The sequence below is a fragment of the Syzygium oleosum genome, unplaced genomic scaffold (genome assembly GCF_021117445.2).
Source record: "Syzygium oleosum isolate NSW1041296 unplaced genomic scaffold, Sole_v2.1 Sole_v2.19, whole genome shotgun sequence".
Lineage (NCBI taxonomy): Eukaryota > Viridiplantae > Streptophyta > Magnoliopsida > Myrtales > Myrtaceae > Syzygium > Syzygium oleosum.
This window is the reverse complement of record NW_026607503.1, coordinates 6591716-6617296: the sequence shown is the minus strand read 5'-3', so window position 1 is coordinate 6617296 and position 25581 is coordinate 6591716. Positions and strand designations below refer to the sequence as shown.

At 39.4% G+C, this 25581-nt stretch overlaps 1 protein-coding gene and 1 long non-coding RNA gene across 2 annotated transcripts; both read left to right on the top strand.

The window, feature by feature from the left end:
- Positions 1-12713: 12713 nt before the first annotated feature.
- LOC130140530 (uncharacterized) lies at positions 12714-14712 on the top strand. Its single transcript, XR_008818516.1, has 3 exons — positions 12714-12944; positions 13324-14134; positions 14235-14712. It is a non-coding gene; the product is annotated as an uncharacterized LOC130140530 (long non-coding RNA).
- Positions 14713-21705: 6993 nt separating this feature from the next.
- LOC115673970 (uncharacterized) lies at positions 21706-22368 on the top strand. Its single transcript, XM_030596230.1, has one exon. It carries the CDS (start codon positions 21706-21708, stop codon positions 22366-22368), a length of 663 nt encoding a protein of 220 aa, XP_030452090.1.
- The last annotated feature ends 3213 nt before the right edge of the window (positions 22369-25581 follow it).

Here is a 25581-nt window from a genome sequence, read left to right as displayed (position 1 = left end):
CTGTGAACAGAATTCTCTTAGGTACGTATTTGGAGATGGCTCACCAACTGGTGGTTGGACACTTATACACACACACACACTCTCTCTCTCTCTCTCTCTCTCTCTCTCTCTCTCTCTCTCTCTCTCTCACTGCTTTCTGATTGGGGCTTTCCATATCTTCAAGCAACAGCTTTGTGAGAATGGGCGGGAGAGAGAGAGAGAGAGAGAGAGAGAGATGGAGAGAGATGTCATGTGTGTAGCTAAAGCTGAGAATAACTTGCCAACCTTCCTGGTTGAAATTGAAAGGGACAGGTTCAATAGAACAATAACAGCAATGACTACAAAGTCCCATCCTAAATGAAAGGAAACATCCTACTTTTGCCTCCATTGAGAAAGTTCAATGAATAATCCCTAGCAATGTAAAGAGCAGCAGATCAGACTAGATGGTTACGTGGCGGCTAAATTTGCACGAAGATTGATATATAAAAGAAATTATGCGCATGACCACAAGTCGTGTCGTCCCGGAACATGGAACATATAGGACACGAGGGTTAGGAATAAGCATGGCTTAACTATATCTTCCCCTGAGAATTGGGCTTTGGTTCTGCTCCTACTGAAGAAAAAAGCAAGGCTAGTCTTCACGAGTCCCTCAGCCAGAGAGAGAGAGGAATGAGTTAAGGGGAAGTAGAGAGCGTAGGGACAAGTAGAAAGTAGTGAGTCATGCTCTTTCGATTTTTGATAGAGAAGACGTACCCACTACCGTGTTACAGACAGACGGGCGCGAATGCATCCCAAGTAGAACTTCTCAAATGCCCCTCTCTCTCCTTTTGCAGTCTCGGGGGCATCTGATGGGCCTATGTGAATTTGGGGAGGAAAAAGATACTAATAATGCCATATCTTCCATACGACTCTCGCTCTGATACTATAACTTTTAGCCGATTATTTAACTGTTATAACTTTCTAAAAAAAACCGATTACTTAAGAGACATTGGTGATTTTCCTTTCCTGAAAATCCTACATGTCATCAATTTACTATCAAATCATCCGATGTGGCTCGCCATAAATTAATGCCACGTAAGATTTTTCGGCAAAAAAATTGCCGATGTAATTTTAGTGATATGCTTTTATAAATTATAACACTTAAATGATTATTTAAAAAAGTTATGACGGCAAAATAAAGTGCCGTACAAAAGTCATTGAATTATTAGTGTCATTTTCTCTGAATTTGGAGCTTGGATTTCTACGCTCTAACGCATTGAAAATGAGGATAAACATAATCAGATTACGTTAATTCATGTACAATGCGTTTGTAGACGCATCCCCGCGCAAAACAGAGAAAATTCTCAATTCCGCATTATCGTTCAAAGAGGTAAACTTTCTTAAATTCTAGAGAAACCATAGAACACTACATCAAAAGTGCCATAATTAGGTACCAATTAAAAAAATAAACAAGATAATATGTAAAATTTCGATAGATGATTAATAAAACAAGGAAAAAAATCACTAAAGTTCTAAAATATTATCAAATATATAAAGTAATTATCTAAGTAAAGCAAAATCATAAATTTTGAATTATTAGACTCCGCGTCACTATGTTAGTTCAAACTTTTATATAAGCTAATGTTTTTAAAAATATAGCATTAGTCCGCACATTTTCTACCCCATCTTTTATTGCATACACCCCCTCATGTCAACAAGTTCATTGGAAATTTTACTCAATAATTTTCTAACACGTGAGGATCTTTTGAGTAGTGTGCAGATGCATCTACTTGCTCAAGGTTATGTTGTCTCTATTAAAACCTCAAAGAAAACAAATATGTTCTTCTTGGTTGCGATAGGGGAGGTAATTATCATGACTAGTATAATTTTTTTGTTGCATGTGTTGAGAAAAATCCCTCATGAGTTTTGAGGAATGACAAAATTATCTGTTACTGACCAGAATTACACTTAAGTTATTTGATGCAGGTAAATGCTGAATTATCAGACTTAGTCGATGAAAGGACTTTGTCATCAGACTCAAAATTACTCGTCAGATTCAATGAGTGTTATTTTTGGCAAGTTTATGCAGGATAATCAAATTGATATATCAAGATATTCAAATTGGCAATCACAAGATCGTTCCTTAAACACGAAGAACTACACTTATGGAAATCTTGATTTGATTGTATGGGCAATCAAATTACTCGGAGATAATGGTTCTTCTTCTAACGGCTATGCATTTTCTTTTGGGAAGTTTCTCCAACGGTTTAATTTGGAGATCAGTCCTCTGAAGATTTTCCAATGGATAGTTTGGAAGTAGAGGAGTATAAAAGGAGTGCAAACGTCGTACAAAAAAAGGAGAACCAGAATCGAGAATTCCAAAGTCCGAATAGAGCTTCGATCTTACACACTTGTGATTACTGTTTTTCACGTTGTGATTTTAGAAAGAAAATTACTTGAATGAAGAGTGTACGTGATAGTGTAGTCTATCATCTGAGAAGCACTGCTCTTGTAATCTTCTGGTGATTCAATAGTGAAACACAGCCAACAGGTTGCCAGCGTGGAGAGTGGACGTAGGCTCGATAAAGTTGAACCACTATAAAGATCTGTATGCAGTATTCTCTATCCCTAAACTTTTATTTATTATTGCTGACATTATACTGCATACATATCTGTCAAATAAGTTCGTCAGAACATCATCTTAATCATCAAACGCAATCATCTTACTACAACTTATTTACAAGTTTGTCATACGCATCCATCTGATATTAATCATATAAGTTGTTGATCTTAACTACATTCATTCCGCACGTTTAAATTATTCAATTTGGTAAAATCACCTATTCACTCCCCCTCTAGGTGATAGTACTAGCCGTAACAGCATGTAAGAGAAGAAAAACCAAATTTCGTTTGATTAACTGTCTATTTGAAGTTTATGGCTTGAAAAGGTAGGACTAATCTTGGTCACTCAAAATATTGAATGCATCACACAATCAATGATCATTCAAGCGTTATGTCCAAACATCCTACTTGTCTTCACTGAATAAAAAAAAAGTTGAGCAATTAAAATACATGAACTAGAACGCAATTGCACATATCAAAGTCACGATTAAATGAAATGCATCCATTAAACCTAGTAGATGATTCTTTTCACTCTAAGTTATAGTTGAACCGAATGCATTCGTTAAAACAGGTGGATGATTTTTTTCGCTTTTACTTGTTTTTTGTTATCTTTAGAATAATGGTTTCGTAATACAAAATAAAAAAAAAGTAATATACAACTCATTAACACAATAATTAGTAGACTATTTGTCAATAAAATTTTTCTTTTGACACCAATTATCCGTAAATAATTAGTTGACACCAATTTCGTCCCAAATAAAAAGAAGAATAAACCAAGCAAAAAGAAGGAAAAAAAGTAATAAATAAGATTAAAACAAGAGTGAGCCCCGCATTTGACCTTAGTTTTCATTGTATGGTTAGAATTGTAATTGAAAATTTTAAGTTCTAAAACAAAGCTATGGTGGGATCTATAGGAAGGCAAATGGGACCTAAAAAGATTTGAACTCGGGACTTTCTACTTTGATACCACATGAGATTTTTGTGCGACCACTGCTAACTATTCTAAAAGCTTAAGCTGTTAGATGAATTCGTGATTTAATATTTAATTATTATAATACCATGTGAGATTTTTGTGGGACTACTATCAACTATTCTAAAAGTTTAAGCTGTTAGATGAAGGTGTTGTTTAATATTTAATTATTCTAACAGGGTGTATGCAATGAAAAATGGAGTGAAAAGAAGGCGAGAGCCATTATATCATAAAAGGTCCCGATTGAATTCTTCGAACTCTTAATTAGCCTACCCGATTGTCTTCATAATTTTGCTAAAATAACTAATTAAATTCCCATCTCGCCACCAAATTCAAGTTATTAGACGGGTTGCTAGTACTTAGGAAAAAACACCTAAAACATCGTGGCCAAGTGCTGCATCCATCATCAATATCTGCAAACTATGACAAGACCACGAAATTATATCTTTTACAAACCGAACGCCGAGAATTAAACGCATGCACAAACAAATTGAAGAGGCTTAACCGAGAAAAATGCATCATAATAATGCAAACTTCAAAGACTCAACCAAAGAATATTGACAAAATGGCTCGAATCCTCTATGTGTTATTTGAACTAAAACCCAATGTGGAGTTGCCAATCCGTAGCATTTTGGACTTTTGAAAATCATGAGATCGCCTGTAGGGCTTGAGATCCTAGATTTCCCAAAATCTAGATGCAAATTAGCTACTAAATTGAATTATTCGAATTCTTGAAACGGAGAAAAGATGCTATCAATCATTTTGATTGAATCTAAATTGATGATGATTGAACACCTACCATACTTAAGCAGTTTTCGGAAATGAAGCTACCTAACATGTGTAAGAGGATTAGTCTATTTGTGTGATCAAGAGTTTTAGGTCTCCAAATTTGGTTAGGTGGGGAGAGTTAGCACCCCAAGCCGTCTTTATTGGGGCCTAATTCCTTAAAAAACCCTCAACTTTAAGTCAAGTCCTAAATTTGCTCCAAACTTTTTTTTGTCTAAAAAAACACCTCAAACTTTAGGTCCAGTTCCAAAACTGCCCCAATCTTTTATTTATCTCAGAAAAAAAAAATCCAAACTTTAAGTCCAGTCCCAAATCTGCCCCAAATTTTGTTTCGTGTAAAAAAAATCATCAAATTTCAATCTATTTTCAAAAATCTACCCTCATGATTCGGTCCCAACTTGACGTGGCACTTTCATGTCGATAACAAATACACACTCAGCAAAGTAATGGGGCCTTTTTTTAGACAAAGAAAAGTCCGGGACAAATTTGGATTGAATCTAAAGTTTGGGGTTTTTTTTAGACAAAAAAAGCTTTTTGGGGTGGATTTGTTATTGTCCCTAACTTTCATATCCTAGAACGGTTTTATTTTTGAAAATTTCCACAATTTTTATTGGATTATAGAAGTGGAAATGCGACGTCGGTCCGTACCTATCGCCCTATTACTTTGCTGATGTGGATTGTTATCAACGTGGAAATGGCACGTCAAGTCTGGACTAGACATGAGGGTGGGTTTTTGTAAACAAATTGAAATTGGTGATTTTTTTTTACAAAAAAAAAAAATCCGGGCAGATTTGTGACTAGACTTAAAGTTTGGGGCCTTTTCTAAGACAAAAAAAAGTTCGGGGCAGATTTGGGACTGAACCTAAAGTTTGGGGTTTTTTCTGAAATAAAAAAAAAAGTTCGGGGCAAATTAGGACTTGACCTTAAATTTAGAGTTTTTTAGTGTTGACACCTAATTTTGCCCGTCTCGTTAAATCGATGCCTAAATTGTAAGTGGGCCAAATTGAGGTAAAAGGGAGACGATGAGTTAAAAAAAGTTATTAATTAAAAAAAAAAAAGGAGGAGGATCGGTCTGGCCGATTTGGTCCCGCCTGATAGTGCTAGCCCTTTTTTTCTTTTTTTTTTCTCTGAGCCCAACCCGTTTTTTTTTTCCCCTTCTTTTTCAGTTTGTTCTTTTCGGCCCATTTTTGGCCTATTTTTGGCTTGGCTGCCCCGGCCCAACCTGGCCTTTCTTCTAGCCTTCAGCCCAGCCCCTCAGCCACTCCTTCCTCTCACCCTCACGCTCAGCCGGACGGGACAAACAGGAACGACAAAAACGCTCTGCACGAGGAGGGTGATAGTCGCGATTCCAGAAGAGAAGAAGCGATGGCACAGCGCTGCATCCTGGCAACACAAGAACCCAGGAGATCCTGCAGCCGTTTTAGCAAAAAAACGGACCTGATTCAGCCTTGAACAGAAGGACCCGGCTGCTGGCATTGTAGAGGTTGAGAAGGCGCTCTGATCAAGCGTGTCATTGAGCTGGGAATGGAAAATAAGGCAGCTAGTATGGTTGACTAACAAAAGCTGAAGCATTATCATAAAAGTAGAGAGAGATGGACGTCCATGGGAGAAAGGTCAAAATAAACACAAAAAGGGCGCTCTCTCACACTTTCTCTTTCTTGCTGCCCTCATACATGCACTCACAAAAGAAGAAAATGGAGTTTGCATGCATGAGAGACGAGAGGGAGAGGGGAGTTAAAAGGAGGGAGAAGAGGCTGAGAAAGGGGGAGGACAGTTCAAAAAAAAACAAGAGAGAACAGAGGTGAAACCGTGAGAGAAAAAACAGAGAGAAAGAGGAGATCGGGAGAGAGTTGAGGGGAATCGGAGAGGTCCGAGTCTCGCCCGCTCGCCGGAGGGCCGCCCGAACCGACGCCGAACCCCCCAGCTGTCGCACCTCGCTCCGGTCGGCCGTGAACCAGGTGGGTCTCTCTCGGCCTTCCCCTGTTTTGGCCTCCCCTCCCCTGCCTCTCGGGTGCCGGGCACACCGAGTCCATTCGGTGATCGCTCGGCACCACAAGACGAGGAAAATGTTTCTTTGCACCTCCAGGATGCGTTCTTGACCGATATCCACCAAGAAAAACCTTTAAACCCCACTGAAATCGACTTAGAAACCCGTAGTTTTAGTCGCACAGCACCTGCTCGGTAAAATGCCCAAGTGAGACCCGAGATGAACTCCATGAAAACCGATACTCTAGAGTGTTGATATATGCACGATTTGCTCTGTTATTGTCACTGACTTCAAGTTTCTCGCTTTTGTTCATGTGGTTTCGTCGCTGGTCACACATCTACGAGTCGGCCGTGTGTATACGTTTCCTCGTCGGAAGTTTCATTCCCGGTTGCCGGGTGTGCTCGCGATTTGGAACGAAACAGTTAGCTCTCTATCTTCATTTGATGTGTGTATGTCCTTGTGTGTTCAGTGTTACTATCTCTATGGGGTGGTCGAGAATTTGAGAGCCGAGAAATCGAATTTTTACACGTTAATGTCGGTTCCGTGACCGGAGTAAGTCGTCGGTATTGTCGCCGGAACGGCGGCCGGCGGCGACGGCGTTCGGCCAGCGTCGGTCGTCGGCGCTGGCGGTCCGAGCCGTCGACCGGCGGTGGGCTTCCTCGGCGTGGTCCCGGCGAGGCTCGGTGAAGGCGCCATGAAGAAACAGCTGAGGAAGCTCTCTGTGAAGAAGCAAAAGTACGTGCATGGGAAAGGCACGAAGGGGATGAAGAAGAGTAATAAAAAACAAGAAAGAGAAACAAAAGAAAAAGAAAAAAAAAGAAAAAAGGAAAATCAAAAGAAAAGAATAAAAAATAGAAAGGAGTGGGGGAATGGGGATCCCGGGTCATGTGTCGGGCGGATCGGGTCAGGGGACCCGGTCCGGAATTATTATATTATTAAAAATATTTTAAACATTAAAAAATATTTAAAAATGCAAAAATTCAAAAAAAAATATATAAAATAATAAAAAATTCCAAAAATTCCAAAAAAATTCGAAAATGTTTAAAAATCCAAAAAAAAAATTAAAAGTCTGAAAAACATTAAAAAACATTAAAAAAATCAGAAAATTTCAAGAAATTTAAAAATCCAAAATTAAAAAAAAATTCAGAAAAACTCCAAAAAATCCAGAAAATTAGGAAATGCTCAGAAATCAGTTTTTGGCTTAATTTCACTAGATTTTAGGTTAGAAACTCTAAAAAAAAAAATGAAAAATGAGAAAAACCCCTTAAAAAAAAATTCCCAAAAATCGGATAAGCCATTAGGGCTTTTCTTTAGGGCTTTTGATTGTCTTTTCCTTTCTAGAGAAGATGCTAGGTCGCTGGTTGTTTATTTTCTTTATGATTATCTAGTTGCGCACTTTTAATACATTGATTGTTATTTTCTATTTTTAGAACGGTTAGGTGGAATCTTAACATTTTCGATAGGCTGCCCGGTACGTTAGTTTGCGAGTGATCAATTTTAGGTACCGAAAGGGCACTAGTAGATCGCTAGTGTAATCAAGTCCCCGAATTTTGGAATCTCTGGTTTTCGCACGTATCGAGACGATACTTCCTCGTCTCGATTAGGGTTTCTAGCCGACCCTTGATCATGACTAGTGGCAACTCCAATCGAATGTGTAAATTAGACAATTCTCGCCGCGTGAGGTATGAGACTCGGGAGTGCCTCGGTCCTTGACAAATACCTCTTGGCCTAAATTCGATCGGTTCGGGTAGGTCGCGACATTTAGGAAATTAGGCCCCTCTATCGGTACCACAACTTTTTAATTAAGATCCAAAACACTTTTCTCGTGCGCTTTTATAAATTTGAAATGAGAATGATTTTTGAAAATTAATTTTGACTATTGAAATCTCTCAGTTTGCAATTAGGCAAAATGGACTGCATATCATGCTAGTTGGAAACCCCGTTTGCACGTTTGACTGCGTATTTTGAAAATGCGCAATGAATGAGACATGTAACGTGGAAAATGACGTGTGAATGACATAATATATGATGTGGAAATTGAGAATGACAATTCGCAAATAACATGGCACATACAACATGCGCAAATGATATGGCATGTGATGTGAAAATTGAAAATATGTACAAGTGGCACATGAGGTGAAAATAGGGAAAATTATTCAAAAAGTCCTAAACCTATTACACTTTTGTTAATTCAGTCCTAAACCTTTCAAGTTTGTCAATTGACTCCTAAACCTTTTCACTTCTTGCCAATTGAGTCTATCCGGCCAATTTTGGCCGCCTGGAGCTGACGTGGACGCTGACCGTCTGGCCAACGCTGACTTGCAATTTTTAATTTTTTTAAATTTTTTTCCTTTTCTTTTTTTTTTTGGCCTTCCCTCTGGCAGGCAAGGTCGACCTCGCCAGCCTCTAGTGAAGCTTGCCCTCGCCCGACCTCGCCATCCCGACCCAAGCAACGGCGACGGCGAGGTCGGCCTTGCCAGATTTGGGCGAGGCTCGAGCGACGGCGAGGTCGGGCGAGGTTCGACCTCGCCCAGCTAGGGGCCGGCGAGGCTCGCCCTTGCCAGTGGCTGGCGGGGGCGAGCTTCGCCAGAGGCCGGCGAGGCTCGCCTTTGGCTGGTTCGACCTCGTCGGCCTCTGGTGGATCACCGGATCGGCTAGAGGGAAGAAGGCCAGGAAAAAAAAGAAAAGGAAAAAAATAAAAAAATATTCAAATTTTCAGAAAAATATTAAAAAAATTTAAAATTGTCACGTCAGCGTTGGCCAGACGGCCGGCGCCGGCCGGTGTCCACATCAGCTCCAGGCGGTCAAAATTGGCCGGATGGACTCAATTGACAAGAAGTGAAAAGGTTTATGACTCAATTGACAAACTTAAAAGGTTTAGGACCGAATTGGCAAAAGTGCAATAGGTTTAGGACTTTTTGGACAATTTTCCGGATGAAAATAGGAGGGGGTGGGTGTGGGTGGGGGTGGGCAAGGTTCACACTGATCTCGACCCCAAGCGCCAATACCTTGCCCCATCCTCACCTACAGGGGGCAATACCCTTTGCCCCATCCCCGTCACATAATAACACGGGTCCGCATTCCCCTAATCTGCCCTGTTGAAATCTTACTTTTAATGAAAAATAAAATGATAAATATTTAGTATTATCGCATCATTCTTACCTTAGATTAATCACACCACAATCATAATACTTATTTTCTACCACCGATGGTGGTGGCGGCCTACTTGGTCACTTGTTGAGATTCCCTTCTCCATATCATGGGGTCGAGCCTTGCTTACTCTAGTCTTATGACTATGTTTGGTGAATTGGTTGTGGACCTGTAATGCGCCGGTGGCATCATAGTGACAAGATCGCCTGCTTCAATGGTGCCTAGTAGCAGAGTCTCAACCTCGCTTAAACTAAACACTCCGTGACGGATATTGAACCCTTACGGTTTTGCCTAGATGGGGTTGTCATTGCTTGTCGCTCCTCCCAATTCTTTCTCTTTAAGAAAAAAACTTTTTTTTTTAAATACCATGTGTTATATAATATAGCAATAGAAGTAGGATATGACCCAAAATTTTAAAAATATTAATGTGTGAAAGATACAAAATAACATAATAAAGTCAATAAACCTCTTGCAAAATGAAGATTTTTATTCTCCATCCCTGTTCTGGAGTAGTATCACCCCAATCGGGATGAGGTGAAGTGCGTCCCAGCGAGGCCGGTCGGAGCAATTTTGTCATCCATATATGCGAATGACTAGATAATAGCAATTCAAAATGACATGCGAATGACATAGAATGTGATATGGCATTTGGAAACGACACAAGCTAATGATATGGCATGTGACGGGGCACTTGAAAGCAGTGTGGAAACAAAAATGACGTGTGGGAATGGCCTGGCAAGTGACACGGTAATTGGTAACTCAAAATGTATGAATGCAGTAGTTGCATGCCATCCATCCATGTTACATTTGATTGTCATGTCATCAGGCATGTCGCATACATGATTGACACATCATTTCGTGTGCAATTTGTACATGATTGCCACGTCACGCATTCATGTCATATACTATTTCTGCATGTCGTTCGCATATGTCATATTCAATATTCACTTGTTATTTCCACATGTCATATACGATTTCCGTGTATCATTTACACGTGTCATATGCTATTTTTACATAATCGTTGATAACTTTTTCTAAGCCATTCAATCACGTTACAATCACACTTCATGCATAACATATTTCAAATATATCTTCACACACGATGGAGTTGCTCAATACGAGATGATGCGATATTTTCACTTGATTGCGTACTGGCCAAAATTCGACTTTTCAAACACTTTCAAATAAATTAAGGAAAATGCACATAAATATGAATTAGGTCTTAATCAATAAGTTGAAGTACCGAAACGACATTTTTGGATACTAATCCATTCCTCACGAAACCGAACTTTGGAATCTCAGCCTCGCGTCAAGGCACATAAACTAGTCATCTTATACATGTCACCTAGATAGTTTATGAGTCTATAACTTTTTAAGTATTTTAGGTATCCACTCAACCTAGGTTAAATAAATCGATTGGTGGTAACACCACTCGAACCAAGTTGAAAAGTTCGAGGAAAATTCGAAATTCTTTGAGTGATTTTTACCAAGTCTGAATGTGCAAATAATTTAACACAATCCGATGCTATCTAGACAACTATAGAAGGGAAACCACAAAGAATGATTTTTAATTTAGTTTATCATTTGTAGAAAAATTACAGGTCATCACTATTTGGAGCACGTGTCAAACAAGATTCAAAGAAGCATTTTATTATGGGATGTATCTGTGGTAATGAAAAAAGTTAACTTAAGTACATAAAAACATATATTTTTTAATGTGCGAACACGAATAAATTCAAACTTGCTAAAAACATGTCAAGATCGAGTTCTATTACACGATGTATTATGAACTTGTGGAACTCTCCCCCGACATTTTCCGCCCTTCTCGTAGCTAAGGCATGTCTCAAAAGAGCAATTTTCGCATGCTTATGATACACGAGTTAAGAGCATGTTCATTAGATTACGTAGGTTTCACGTGAAATTCATTCGATTTAGTGCTTGGAATTATTTAGGCTCACACGTTAGGAATTTGAATTTGGTTGAAAAATGCCTTTACCAAACTCGTTAAGCAATTAAACAAGAAAATATTATTATTTCAGTACTTTAATTTTTCTCTAAGTGCTTGGAAAATAGAACACTTTCTTGATTAAATATGTCCGATAATTACCTCGAGACATTCATTAACGAGATATAATATGGAGTTTTCGATGTCAAGCCTTAATTCCATCCATCTGCACTGAGAAATCTAAGCGTTTCCACAAAATCCATATTTCTTAGAGATCCTTAGGTTCGTATGTTTCTAAATAAAAAAAATTACAGATTAACTTTCTTATCAATTTTAAAATTATAATTTTTACATTCCATATGGACTTTTAAAGATTTTCAATATATAGTTTTAAACAAAGATTGAAATTCAACTACGAAAATTAAAATTGAAAAATAAAGGTATTCTCAAAAGAACCCTTATTTATAAAATTGATTGACATAATGATATGATGAATTATAAATTTGACACACGAGAAAAATGTTACTCTTAAAAGGTAATCAATTATTATTATTATGTGATTTGTAGACTTTTTTCAAGAAAACAGGCCTTCTTTTTTCAACATGCAAATTTTCAAATTTCTTCTCTCTCTCTTTTTTTTTTTAAATTTCAATTTCCTCCCGTTACTCTGTCTCTCCTCTCACTTTCTTCTTCCTTTCTTTTTTTTTTTGGGATAATGATAAAAACAATCTCTGAACTTTGGTCCAATGTGCAATTTTGTCCATGAACTTTTAATTTGTTCAATATAGTCCCTAAACTTTAACCTAATATTCAATGTAGTTCCTGAACTTTTAATTTGTTCAATGTGGTCTCTGGACTTTTGGTACATGTTCAATTTAGTCCCTGAACTATATGAAAATATTCAATGTGGTGAAATTTTGGTACATGTTCAATTTAATCCATGAACTATATGAAAATGTTCAATGTGGTCCCACATTGAACATTTTCATATAGTTAAGGGACTAAATTGAACATGTACCACCAAAATTTCAAGGATGACATTGAACAAATTAAAAGTTCAGGAACCACACTGCATATTTGGTTAAAGTTCAGGGACTACATTGAACAAATTAAAAATTCAGGAACTAAATTACACATTAGGCTAAAGTTTAGGGACTGCTTGTGTCATTTTTCCCCTTTTTTTTGGTCAAATTCTTCTTCCTTCTTCAAATGCCTCTCCTTGGTTTTCTTTTCCGACCGTTGCTCTCTCTCTCTCTCTCTCTCTCTCTCTCTCTCTCTTTCTCTCTCTCGTCATTCTCGTTTCTTCTTCTTCCTTCTTCAACAAATCACCAAAGAACCCTCAACACCCTCGAGGTCTCGCGACCCTCCGGCGTTGATTAGGTCGCGCTGCTCACTGAGGTCTCGGATCCCGGTGGCCACCATGATAGGTCGTCGTTCACTGCGTTGTTCTTAGCGTGCTGGATCGGTGACGGAATGTTGTCTGCACTGCAGTCCTTGCCGATCGTGAAACGGAGCCGGCATTACAGGTGATGCCTTTTGTTTTTGGCACGACTCTGTATTTTCCTGCTTGTGGGATTGAGCTTCTTGAGAAGATTACTAATGTGTATCTTGACCAATACCTGTGGTACGAAGGTGAGAAATTTCATCTGTTTTCCAAATGGATTAAGCCTGCGGATTGAGAGCCACCTCCGCTCTTGGTCTACAATTGGTGCCTTGGTATATATAACTTACTGGGTAGATGTGATACAAGTGAGGATTGTATAGTCATGCTTTAAACCAGATTGGATAAATTACTTGAAAAACATGACTTGACTATGTTGAATTGGTAATGTGCTGTAGTCTCTTATCTGTGATGTCATTAGGATTCTCAGGGATATGTCTAACGTGGCTTTTGTGCATTTGCAGGACTCTTCGCTTAGTTCTTGATCACAACATTGCCAATTGTGTTAATGAGAAGTATAATGTTGCCTCTTTTACAAGGATATGAGCCACACATACTCTTTACGGTCTTATAAGGGGACTTCCGTTTGCTTCTTTGGTTGTCCAGTGTTATGGACAAAAGGATATGAGCCACACAAGCAACTTCGCTTAGTTCTTAATTACGTGGTTTTAGAGTCATTCGAGTACAAAAGGATCACAAATGTGGAGATCTGATTGGAATCAGATTCCTAAGGTTTACCCTGTGGTGGTCGCCGACAATTAACAGAGCGAATGTTTATTTGGGATTCCAAGTGCAGTGGGATCTTAATGGGATATTTACTTACAGAAAGTTTCTACATTGACGATTTCTCTAATCCAGATATTCAGCGCTCATTTTTGGCAAAAGATCCATGACAGTGTTGCTATGGATCTCTGCCAAGTTCTTCACCAGGAGCTTGAGTCATTGGAAATTGGAACTGTCTGAAGGAAACTATCCACCCGAGGAAGGGAACAGTTCTCGTGCAGACATTCTCCTCTTTGATTCTCATAGATGGTCTTTGATGGTTTTGATTTTCTGCGTACGCTCTGTTTGCATACAGTTATAGCATGGTTTATGGCCTTTGGATATATTTTCAGTTGGATGAGGTCATATGTCATGCATTTTCTGAGTGTTTGATGCTAAATTTTTCACAGCCATGGGAAAGTGAGTTTATTGATTTAGGAGACGGGCTGAATATGCCTTCAAGAAGCAAGAAGCACAGGCACAAAACGGGTGTTTAACCTTGGAGATTTGGAGGTAAGAAGCTAGAGTTTTTTCCTCTACAAGTTTATCTTTTTCGTATTCTTCCTGATATATTTGATCTCGTGACATGATTTACTGTCTTTTTATTGAATAGGGCATTAGAACTTCCGGTTGCGGATATTCAAGGATTATGCTCCTGCAAATTCACTGCCTTTGCTTTCATAGTATTCATAGGACAGAGGGATACCTCGGATGAATACACTGTTGCAGGAGGATAGGCAATGAGCTTGGAGGTGGTGAAACAAACCCTTCTTGGTGGTCGCACCAGAGGCACGATCGTAAACTTCGGAACATGAATAACTAATGGATTGAAGGGGGTTTGCTTCCTACGTTAAGTTAGTGATCTCACTTTTGTTCACACAGATGCTAATCTTGTTTTATTGCTTCGAGAGTAATGGGTTCGTTGGAGCACTCATTGTCAAGTCTGTCGATTGATGGTTCCATTAGAGCAGACGGACAGAGATTGGAGAGCGTATAAGAGAAACAAATGGTAGGACCATCTCAGATATAGGATCTGGAGGTGGATCTGGTGGAACTATCCTTCTGTTTATTCATGCGTTGGTCCTTGGTGACTCTTCCATATATCATCTCTACCGTCGCACATGGGAGTCCCAATGGCGGTGGTGGCGGAGGTGGTGGGAGAGTTCACTTTCACTGGTCAAGTATTCCTTTTGGGGACGAATGTCATTCTCAACATGAGCAAAAGTACCAAAAAAGTCATAAACTTATTATATTAGTGTTAATTTAGTCCTAAATCTTTCAATTGGAGCAATTTAATCCTAAACCTTTTTCACATTAGTACAAATTCAGTCCGTCCGGCCGATTTAAGCCAGAAATCGCTGACGTGGCATGACCACTCCCACGTGGCACAACCAACGCTAAAATGGACATTTTTAAATATTTTTTTATTATTTGTTTCTTTTATTTTCCCTTTTCTTTTTTTCTTCTCTTTTCTTTCTTCCTTTCCTTTTTTTTTTCTTTCCTTACTCTTCCCTCCGCCGGTCGCCAGCTTCCATGGTGAAAGGCGGAGGCCGCTGGTGGCCGGCGAGGGCGAGGGCCAAGATGCCCTCGCCGACCACTCCCTGGCCCTTGGCGAGGGCTGGACGAGGCCACCCCTCGCCAGATCTGGCAAGGGAACCTTTGCCCAACCCACGCCAGAGGCCGGCAAAGGCCGGCACGCCCTAGCCCAGATGGCGAGGCCACCCCTCGCCAAATCTAGTGGGGGGACCCTCGTCCAGCCCTCGCTAGATTTGATCTGGCGAGGGGTAGCCTCACCCAGATGGCGAGGGGCCTTGCCAGCCTTTGGCGACAACGAGGGCGTCCGGGCTTTCACCAAATCTGGTGAGAACTTCTGGTGAGGGCTGGGGTTCCCCTCGCAGGATCTGGCCAGGGGCAGCCTCGTCCAGCCCTCGCCGACCCTCACCAAAGGCTGGCGAGGGCTGGCGTCCCCTGTGGCTGGAGACGCCCTTGCCCTCGCCCTCACCGGCAGCCTTCGCCGGTCACCATGGAGGCTGGCGACCGACAGAGGGAAGAGGAAGGAAAGAAAAAAAAAAGGAAAGGAAAAAAGAAAGAAAAGAGAAGAAAAAAAGGGAAAATAAAAGAAAAAAATTTGAAAAATTATTTAAAAATGTCCACGTCAGCGTCGGTCGTGCCATGTATGACCCCCGGCGTCCATGTCAGTGATTTCCGGCTTAAATTGGCCGGACGGATTGAATTAATATCAATGTGAAAATGTTTAGGACTAAATTGATCAAATTGAAAGGTTTATGACTGAATTGGTGCCAATGCAATATGTTATGACTTTTTTGGTACTTTTTCCCCTAAGCCAGTGTCAAAGGAAACATCCGAACAGGGTTTGTATCTACCAATATATTTATTCAAGCTTGAGTGCATCAATTAGCATGCTCTTGTACATGCACATGTTCACTGCTTTGATTCGGATAAATTACCCTAGTTCTAGGTTTTGATGCGGTCAAGGTTTTTCAATATATTAGCGAGTGTTCTGTAGTGTAGCGAGTGTTATCTTTTGTGAACTTTATCTATCACACAAGTCCCCTGACAAACTTCTGCTAATCGACGGTGCATGCAGAAGAACTTTTAAATTTTCTGGTCAAATGCAAGAGTACAATCCATTCCTGTATCAAGATTGGATTGAATTGGAAAATGCTCAGCAGGTGATTGTTTTAATATTTGATGAGTGGGCGAGAAATCGGCCATTACTAATTTGACTTTTAATTCTCCACTTTCTTTCAGGATTCCTTCTGCTACTTTTTACACCCCAAAGGAAATTGGAGGTCTTAATATGCTGTCAATGGGTCATCGTAGCGACATTCGATATAGCATGCATACTGATGCTGGTGTGACCCATTTCCAAAATGAAAAGGAGTCATCAAGACGATCAATTGATATCAAACATTTATCTATGCATGCAGATAAAACAAGATTTATTGTTGAGAGAAAAAATGAACTAAATTCTTGATTAGGTCGATATGACCCAGGCTATCTTTTTATAATAAAGCCAAAAGGTCATACTTTCAATACCACCTTCATTGCCGCAATACATTAAATAATAAAAGAAATAGACAAATATGCCTCTATCAGCCAAATACTCTCAACTCCCCCTCAAGTTGGAGCATAGATATCACACATGCCCAAATTGACTAAAATAGGATGAAACGTTTTACCCCCTAATCCTTTGGTGAACACATTAGCAAGTTGATCAACATATTGAACAAATGGCATACAAATTAAACCACTATCCAACTTCTCCTTGATAAAGTGTCTGTCAATCTTTACATGTTTCGTACGGTCATGCTGTACAGGATTATAAGCAATACTAATGGCAACCTTATTATCACAATATAGCATCATAGGACTATGAATAGATACATCAAAATCTTCAAGTAATCCTTTAAGCCATAACAGCTCACAAACTCTGTGTGCCATTGCATGAAACTTTGCTTCAGCACTAGATTGGGCAACCACATTCTGCTTTTTGTTGCGCCAAGTCACAAGATTCCCTCATAAGAAAGTACAATACCCAGAAATAAACTTCCGGTCAGGATATCCAGCCCAATCAACATCTGTATAGGCTTTGACTTTCAAGCCATCACGAGGAGACAAAAGAATCCCTTTTCCAGGAGGAAACTTCAAATACCAAAAGATCCGAAGAACAATATTCATATGAGTAGAATATGGATCATACATAAACTAACTTACCAGACTCACTGCAAAAGCAATATTAGGTTAGGTATGGGACAAATAAATCAACTTGCCCACTAATCGCTGATAACGACCTTTATCCACCAAATCGCCATCCTTTTCTCGAAGACGAGTATTGATCTCAATAGGTGTATCAAAGGGATGACATCCCAATAATCCAACTTCTGCCAAAAGATCAATGACGTATTCAGTTGGGATAGAAAGATACATTTTGAAGATCATGAAACTTCAATCCCAAGAAAGTATCGAAGCTTTCTAAGATCCTTTATCTCGAATTCTTGTCCAAGAAATGTCCTCAACCGGCTGGTCTCATCACTATCATTCCCTGTGACAACAATGTTGTCTATATAGACAATGAAAATAGTGACTTTAGCACCTAATTCCTTCACAAACAAAGTATCATTAGCATTACTTTGTTTATACTCAACAGAGACCATAGCTTTCTGAAACCTACCAAACCATGCTCGAGGTTACTGCTTTAAATCATAAAGTACACGTTTCATCTTACACACTTTACCTTGAGTTTTGTCGCAAGAAAAAGCTAGAGGAATTTCTCTATACACTTCATCTTCTAACTTTCTATGAAAGGCATTCTTCACATCTAACTATTGAAGATCTCATATCGGTTAATAACACACGAAAATAGCACTCGAACAGTATTCAACTTGGCAACAGGAGCAAAGGTTTATTGATGGTCAATATCACAAGTCTGAGTAAATCCTTTTGCTGTTAACCGTACTTTATATCTGTTTACAGTTTCATTCATCTTTTGTTTGACTACAAACACTCACTTACCACCAGGAGGAAGAACGGCAAGATCCCATGTGCAATTTTTCTTCAAAACATGTATATCCTTCGCCATTGCTACCTACCACTACTCATCTGCAAAAGCTTCTTGCCATTTCCAAAATGGAAGGGAGTCATCAAGAGGATCAATTGATAGCAAACCTTCATCGATGCATGCAGATACAACAAGATTTATGCTAGTTTCAAAATGTTTGAAGTTTTCCAAAAAAATTCGAGTTCACTGACGTGTTCTTCGATTTTTATGATTTTTTGTGTTTCGAATTTTGAAATATTTTGTGACATATAACTTCTAGATAAGAACAAGAGCTTTCTAATGATATAAATTTTGTGAAAATCGGAATTCAATTGATCATATTAAAAGCTTGCTCAAAACAGTAAAAGTTTTTGAGTTTGATCTAAAAAATTGACCTCTGCGTCCTTCAAATTTGTTTTGCAATTTCGAGGTGAGGTCCTTTTTGCAAAAATTCAAAAAATGAAAGTTGTTCAAAAGGTCCTAGAAAGTGTGAGGTCATTTCAGTAAAGTTTAGGTGGTCTTATATGCAATAAATCGGACAAGGTCTGGTTGGCCTATAAAACAGTTTGCATTTGAGTTCTTAGAGAAAATCGGTAATTTTGTCTAAAATGAAGGGCCTATTTACAAAATATAAAAACATGAAAGTTATATAGGACACATAGGGCTAACTGTCTGTCAAATTTGGCGCGTTTTTTAATTGATTGATATTTTTACCGCATTTTTGAAAGTTTTTGCATAACTATTTTGCTTCTCAACGCTTGTTCTAAATCTTCAAAATTGAAAAGGAAGCAGATTGATTTCCAAATTAAGTTCAAAGCACGAAACAAATTCTCGGAAATCCTCGATGTCAACGATAATAAACATTTCGATCGTTAGAGACTCCGCTGTGAATAAGCATCACCGCGACTAAGTTTATAGTAAGCACATTGTCTCCACTCTTCTTCATCATTATGATAGCAACCCATGCATTGGTTGAACTCCGCAGTCCGCATATAGACTTCCACGTGACAAAAACAACAACAACAATCGAAGTCATAACTCTCGCTTCGAAGAGAGGGAGAGAGATAGAGAGAGACTAACTTTCCAACGTCGATGTCCTTGTTCTGCAACGAGAGAATCGACAGCAAGTTCGGCTAGGGACTATCCTTCTGCACCATTGGATTGGCTTCTTCGACTTGTGCCAGTCCTTCGACTTCATCCGTGGAATCAACACGGTGCGAATTGCTATGTCTCGACGAGCTCTCTTCTGCGTGCTTGATCGAGTCCTCTTCTTCTTCTTGCCTTTTGAGTGTTTAGCACCCTGACTTCGCTTCTTTGGCCATTGTTGACGTCACTCTAGCCTAAGAAATTGCAGAGAGAGAAAGAAAGAAAGAGGAGGAGGGGTTTAGACTTAGAGGACTGAGGGAGGACGGAAGAGTAAGCGGTTCATTGAACGGTTTTAAGCCGGGTCATGAGCCAATCTGGCTTGAATCAGGCCATGCTCCAGTAGGTATAACGGATATGGAGCTGATAGAGTACTTGAATGACATTACATCCCAAAACTTACATGGCCCGGCTCGAGAACAGGTGCGCTAGGCACATCAAGACCGTCGGATTAGATAGCAACGGCGGGAGCCCTACCCTCAAATTTAAATTTTTTCCATCGATTCTAGTCCGTTGGATTGGGTGCATCGTAACCGCTGATGTTATGGGCTGCATGTGGATCCCACAAGATCAATGATTGCAATGCACTCAATCCACTAAACATGAAATCTGAAAACAATTTCCCCTCGATCTCGAGACCAATTCAACCTAATATGATCCTCAAGGTATTGGTAAGTTTTAATTGAGCGCTATGCCATTGAACAAGACTGCAACTTGCGAGTACATGGCACGAATCAAATTCATAATATCATAATTAAATAGTGCTAGCCCCAAATTATACAAAGAGACATGTGAACATTAGTTATCAATATTTTCTCCTCATAAACAATGAGGCTACCTCTAATTGCGCTTAAAATAAACTTAGATTTTTCTGACCTATAAATATACATACACTCTTAGATTTTTCACATTCTCTTATTACATTCTTGACATGTGAGGAAAGCATGAATTTAACTTTGGGACCAAAAAACACCCAAAAATATCACAGTTTCCATCAATGGCTCATTTGAATTTACTTCCATCAAATTCTTTTGCTAATTGATCTTATTTAAATCCTCAAAGAAATCAACTTTTAAAAATGTATAAACTATCATTAACCTAATTAAATCTAATTGGTCCCATCTTGCCTGGCCTATGCAAGCCCTTGTGAGACTATATTTGGGAAAAATTATCTTATCAATACTAAATTTATTATACATAGGCTAATTTTATCATAAACTTTTTTTAAAAAAAATTTGTTAATTTCATCTTAAATATTTGTGTGAAATTTCAATATAGTATTTCCGATCATTCATTGCCGATCGTCCTACGTGACACACCAGCGACTTCTGGCAAGAATTGACCGGAATGACTGCATTTAATTTTGCACGTATCTATCCGTAGCCAACTCGAACCTACGGTTTGGGAAGACCCTAGGAACCAAGGCACCAACCTCGGTCTACGAAGTTCGTGGCACTACAATACCGTGTTGGAGATATGATTTGTTCAATTGATTTGATTGAAGATACTTGAATCAATGTAGGGTTTAGATTGATATCAATTAGTGATTTAGAATGATTTCCTATCTTTGTATTTTCCTTTTATTATTTATACTTTGTAATATAAATACATGTAAAGAATACATATCAAATCAGACTGAATACAAAGAAATTCTTCAAGCTCCTTCTCTCTCTCATTTTCTGTCATGGTATCAGAGCATATATTCTTGGTTTAGCTTCCGCAAATTCTCTTTCTTGATTGCCTTCCGGTTTTTTCTACCCATGTTGCAAGAAAACTAATATGCAAAACAAGGTTAGCACGCTAGTGTAAGAATCATTTTTTGAGCGATTAAATAATAAAAAAGGTACTCTCTTAACGATACCATGCCGAGGAACTCTTCAAAATCAGAAGATTCAATTCCAGAAAGAAATCCGGAGGATACACCTCATTCGGACTCGCGTCTGGACTCAATGCTCGAGGATCCGATTGGAGTCGGACCAAGTCAGAAGTCCATCGAACTGATCTAGCCCATCCAACGAGATCTTGCTCAAGTCCAGCCAAACCAGGGGCAACCTAATTTGGGCCAGCCCATCTAATGGCTACAGGCTATTTATGCACGGCCCATTCAATCCACTATGGTATGGGCCAAACCATTTGAACCTATGGTATAATTTTCAAGGGCCAACAAACTAGGCCCAAGATTTTGAAGGCCATGGAGCCAGGCCGAGGGAGCCCACCGATCAATATTGTGGTAAGTGCCCCGGCCTATGGTTGCCCGGAGCTTGGCAACCCCCTGTATACCTCCATCGCCGATAGGCTGAAGCTGCGACTCATCAGCCAGCAGTTGTTCGAGCCGGAGAATTATCACATGTGATCCCAAGAATTTCGACGAGCCTTGGTAATGAAGGACAAGGACAGCTTCCTTGACGGAGCCGCCCCGATTCCCTCCGACAAGCATCCGGCGCGACACTGGAAGAAATGCAATCAACTTGTCCGAACATGGATCGGTAATATAATTTCTCCGGAAGTCGTGGCTGAACTTCCTCCAATTGAGAACTTGAAATGCATGTGGGAGAATATCAAAGGAATGTATGGTAAGTTAGACCGAGCGAAGATTTTTGCTCATACGCAGGCATGCAATGAACTCAAGCAAGGGAATATGACGGTCACGGCTTGCTTCAACAAGCTCTCGTCGCTTTGGAATGATATGGAAGTAGCCGAGGAGAAACTCGAGGGACTGGAGTCAACATTCAAACAGTATAGACCTGTGAAGGAAAGAAAGAAAGCTGCTCGTTTTCTTTTGATTTTGAATGAGACGCACCTGACATTTCGCTCCCAGATCCTGGCGATGGAACTGATGCCGGTGCTCGGCCGAATTTACCAGCTCGCCGTCCAGGAGGAAAGCCAACGTTTAGCTTCGTGGGAACATGTGAAGGTCAGGGAGTCCATGCTCCTCGTAGCTCAGGTGAAGACCCAGCAGAGAAGGAACGCCAGAAAATCAGGGGAAGAACGGAGGCAGATTTCGACGTGCACTCTAGGGTTTGCTGAAGACCTCCGCCCATAACATGGACGGCTCAGATTTGTTTATGAAATCTAGACGGCCCACGTGCGAAGCATTTAACGTCCAGATCGGATGCTCCCTACGAAGCCACGTTAGCACCGATATTTAAATCGGTCATTCCATCTCTTGCCACGTCTCAAAAAGGAAATGGACATAATTTCAAAGGCAAAGGTAAATTATTTTGTGATTATTGCGACGTCCGCGTCACACTATAGATACTTGCTAGAAGTTGCATGAAAAACCTAGACAAAAGGATAGAAATAAAGGTAATTCCCAACTAATCAGGTCATGGTGCAAATATTGATAAAAGAAATTAGGCAAAATCATTCATGACCAGTATCAACGGCTCATGAAGGCCTTGAAGTAATTTGATATTTCTGACAAGACAGTAAGTTTCTCAGGTACCTCTTACTGCTTAATGAATTATATTTCAAGTGATGAGTGGATAAATTGATTCGGGTATTAATGACCATATTATTTGCGACAAAAGATTCTTTGGTCATATTCATGCTCATATGAATTCACCTACATCCATTAGTTTTCCTAATCGGCATGTCACTTACACGATCAATCTTACCCCTTCTATCATCCTTCGAAATGTCCTCTACATTCTCAATTTCAATTTAATCTCATTTCTGTCTGCAAAGTTTGCCAAGACAATTCATGTTTTGTCTTTTTCAATTCTAATAATTGTTTCTATCAAGCCCTTTCAACTGGCAAACTAATGGGCTTGGGTAGTGTTTCACAAGGGCTTTATTTTTTGACTAGTTTTCCACAAAATTTTGATTTGTCAAATGTTTCCTTGAATAAACATTCATAGTGTAATACCGCTATCAATGATAATATTTTTCTTTCTCATCAACGATTGGGCCATAGTGCTTCTTTTCCCTATCCTCACTGCAAAAAATGTCCAGTAGCAAAACAATCACGTAAGCCTCTCCCTCACAGCAAATCAAGTGCCAACAAAAATTTTGCAATCATCCACTTTGACGTTTGAGGTCATATCATACTCCACATCGTGAAGGATCATGATTTTTTTTTTACTATCGTGGATGATTATTCTCGAGCCACATGGGTTTTCCTTATGTAATCAAAAGGCCAAGTCCCTTCTCGTCTTAAAACTTTCCTCTTCCTAACTACAAATCAGTTTGGGACTTCTGTCCAACTCATTCGAACTAACAATTGAAGTGAATTTCTTAATCATGAATGTGCAACTCTCTTCTCTTCCCATGGAATTCTCCATGAACGATCTTGCATTTACACTCCACAAAAAAATGAGATTGTCAAACACAAACACCGTCACCTCCTAGAAGTTGCACGTGCTGTTAATTTCAAGCTTCCATTCCAGAAACCTTTTGGGGCATTTGTGTGGTCATGGTAGCTTAACTGATCAATCGAATGCCATCTTAGATTCTTGAAGGATGAACACCCTTTTGAGTTTCTCTTAGGTAAGAAACCTGAAACTTATCATTTAAGAGTTTTTGGCTATTTATGCTGTGTTGCTATTGTGGGTCCTCGAGACAAAATGGGTCCCTGCGCCCGTCGTTGTATTTTCATTGGTTATTCGACTCTCCAGAAAGGTCATCGTGTTTTCGAGCCATCCACCAGGAATTTCTTTGAGAGCAAAGATACCATTTTCCAAGCAAGCATATTTCTCATTCAAGATGAAGACAAACCAATTGAATCTTCCGGTCACACAGAACATCATCGTTCTTTCTTATTTGAAGAGGATTTATTTCCAAATTAGCATTTAGGGGTGCGTTTATTTCAAAGAAAGTGTTTTCTGAGAATCCGTTTTTCGGACTTTCACCCGTTTGGTTCGCCGAAAATGATTAGTCAACCGAAAACACTTTCCGATCAAGAAAAACATTCATGTATAAAATTATGAAAGTGAATTCCTTAATCTAATAAAGTGAAAACACTTTTCGGAATTGCTCACTTGACTTTTTAAATATTTTATTCTTTTCTTTCTTTTTCTTTTCCTTCTTCTCCCCTCCGCCGTTTACCGGCCTCTGTGACGGTCGGCGACCGGCCACAAGCGCGAGCCAACCGTCGCTAGCCAGTCGTGGTAGAGGAAGGAGTAAAAAGAAAAGGAAAGAAAAGAAAAAAGAAAAAGAAAAAGAAAAAGAAAAGTAAGAAAGAAAATAAAAAATAATTAAAAATTCGATTTGTTTAAATAAAATAAAAAATAAAAAGTAGTTAACATCTTGAGATAAAATCATGGGATTGAAATCATTTTCCAAATGTGATCCAAACACCGAAAAATGTTTTTTATTACATATCACCAAATAAAGGAAAAGTAACCACTTTCCTGAAAAATAATTTTCCAGAAAACATTTTTCAAAAACGTTACGTTTTCCGTGAAACAAACGCACCCTTATCGTTCAATGCACCTCCAGTAAATCCGATATTGTCTCCGGCTATAGAACGCAGTGAAGACCGTTCAACTCCTCTGGATTTTTTGATTAAAAGCTTCAATCAATCAGTTGAAGGAGGTCTTGTACACCCTCTGACAACATCTCTTATGGAAGATATTAATGGAACATCTATCCATTCTATACCTGAAACAGACAATATTGAGCAACCTCGACGTTCGGGGCGTGTCATTCGTCCACCCACATGGATCAAGGATTATGTATGTGCCATCTTGAATTCTTCAAGTATCCACTATCCCGTATCTTCATTTGTTTCATTTAATCAGCTATCATCGGAACATATGTGTTGTGTCAGTTGTATATCTAAGGAAAGAGAACCATTATCCTATGATGAAGCAATCATTAACTCACGTTGGCAGAAAGCCATGAAGGCCGAATTACATGCCTTAATGGAAAATAAGACTTGGGATATTGTACCCTTACCTGCTCATCGTAAGCTAATTGGTTGCAAATGGGTGTACAAGATCAAATATAAGGCAAATAGGTCTGTTGAAAGATACAAGGTACGTGTAGTGGCCAAAGGCTTTACACAATGAGAAGGTTTCGATAACCATGAAACCTTCTCGTCAGTAGTTAAAGAAGTCATAATTCACTTATTATGTATTGCCGCATGTCGCAACCGGTAACTCCATCAAATGGATGTCCACAATGCTTTTCTTCATGGTCATCTGGATGAGGAAATCTACATGGATCTTATGCATGGTTTACGGAGACCGGGGGAGTCTAGGGTATGTCGCCTCCATAAATCCCGTCATGGACTCAAGCAAGCTTCCCATCAATG

What these genes read in the sequence shown, in the direction of transcription:
- LOC115673970 (XM_030596230.1), top strand. Translation starts at nt 21,706, where the DNA reads ATGAAGGACAAGGACAGCTTCCTTGACGGAGCCGCCCCGATTCCCTCC.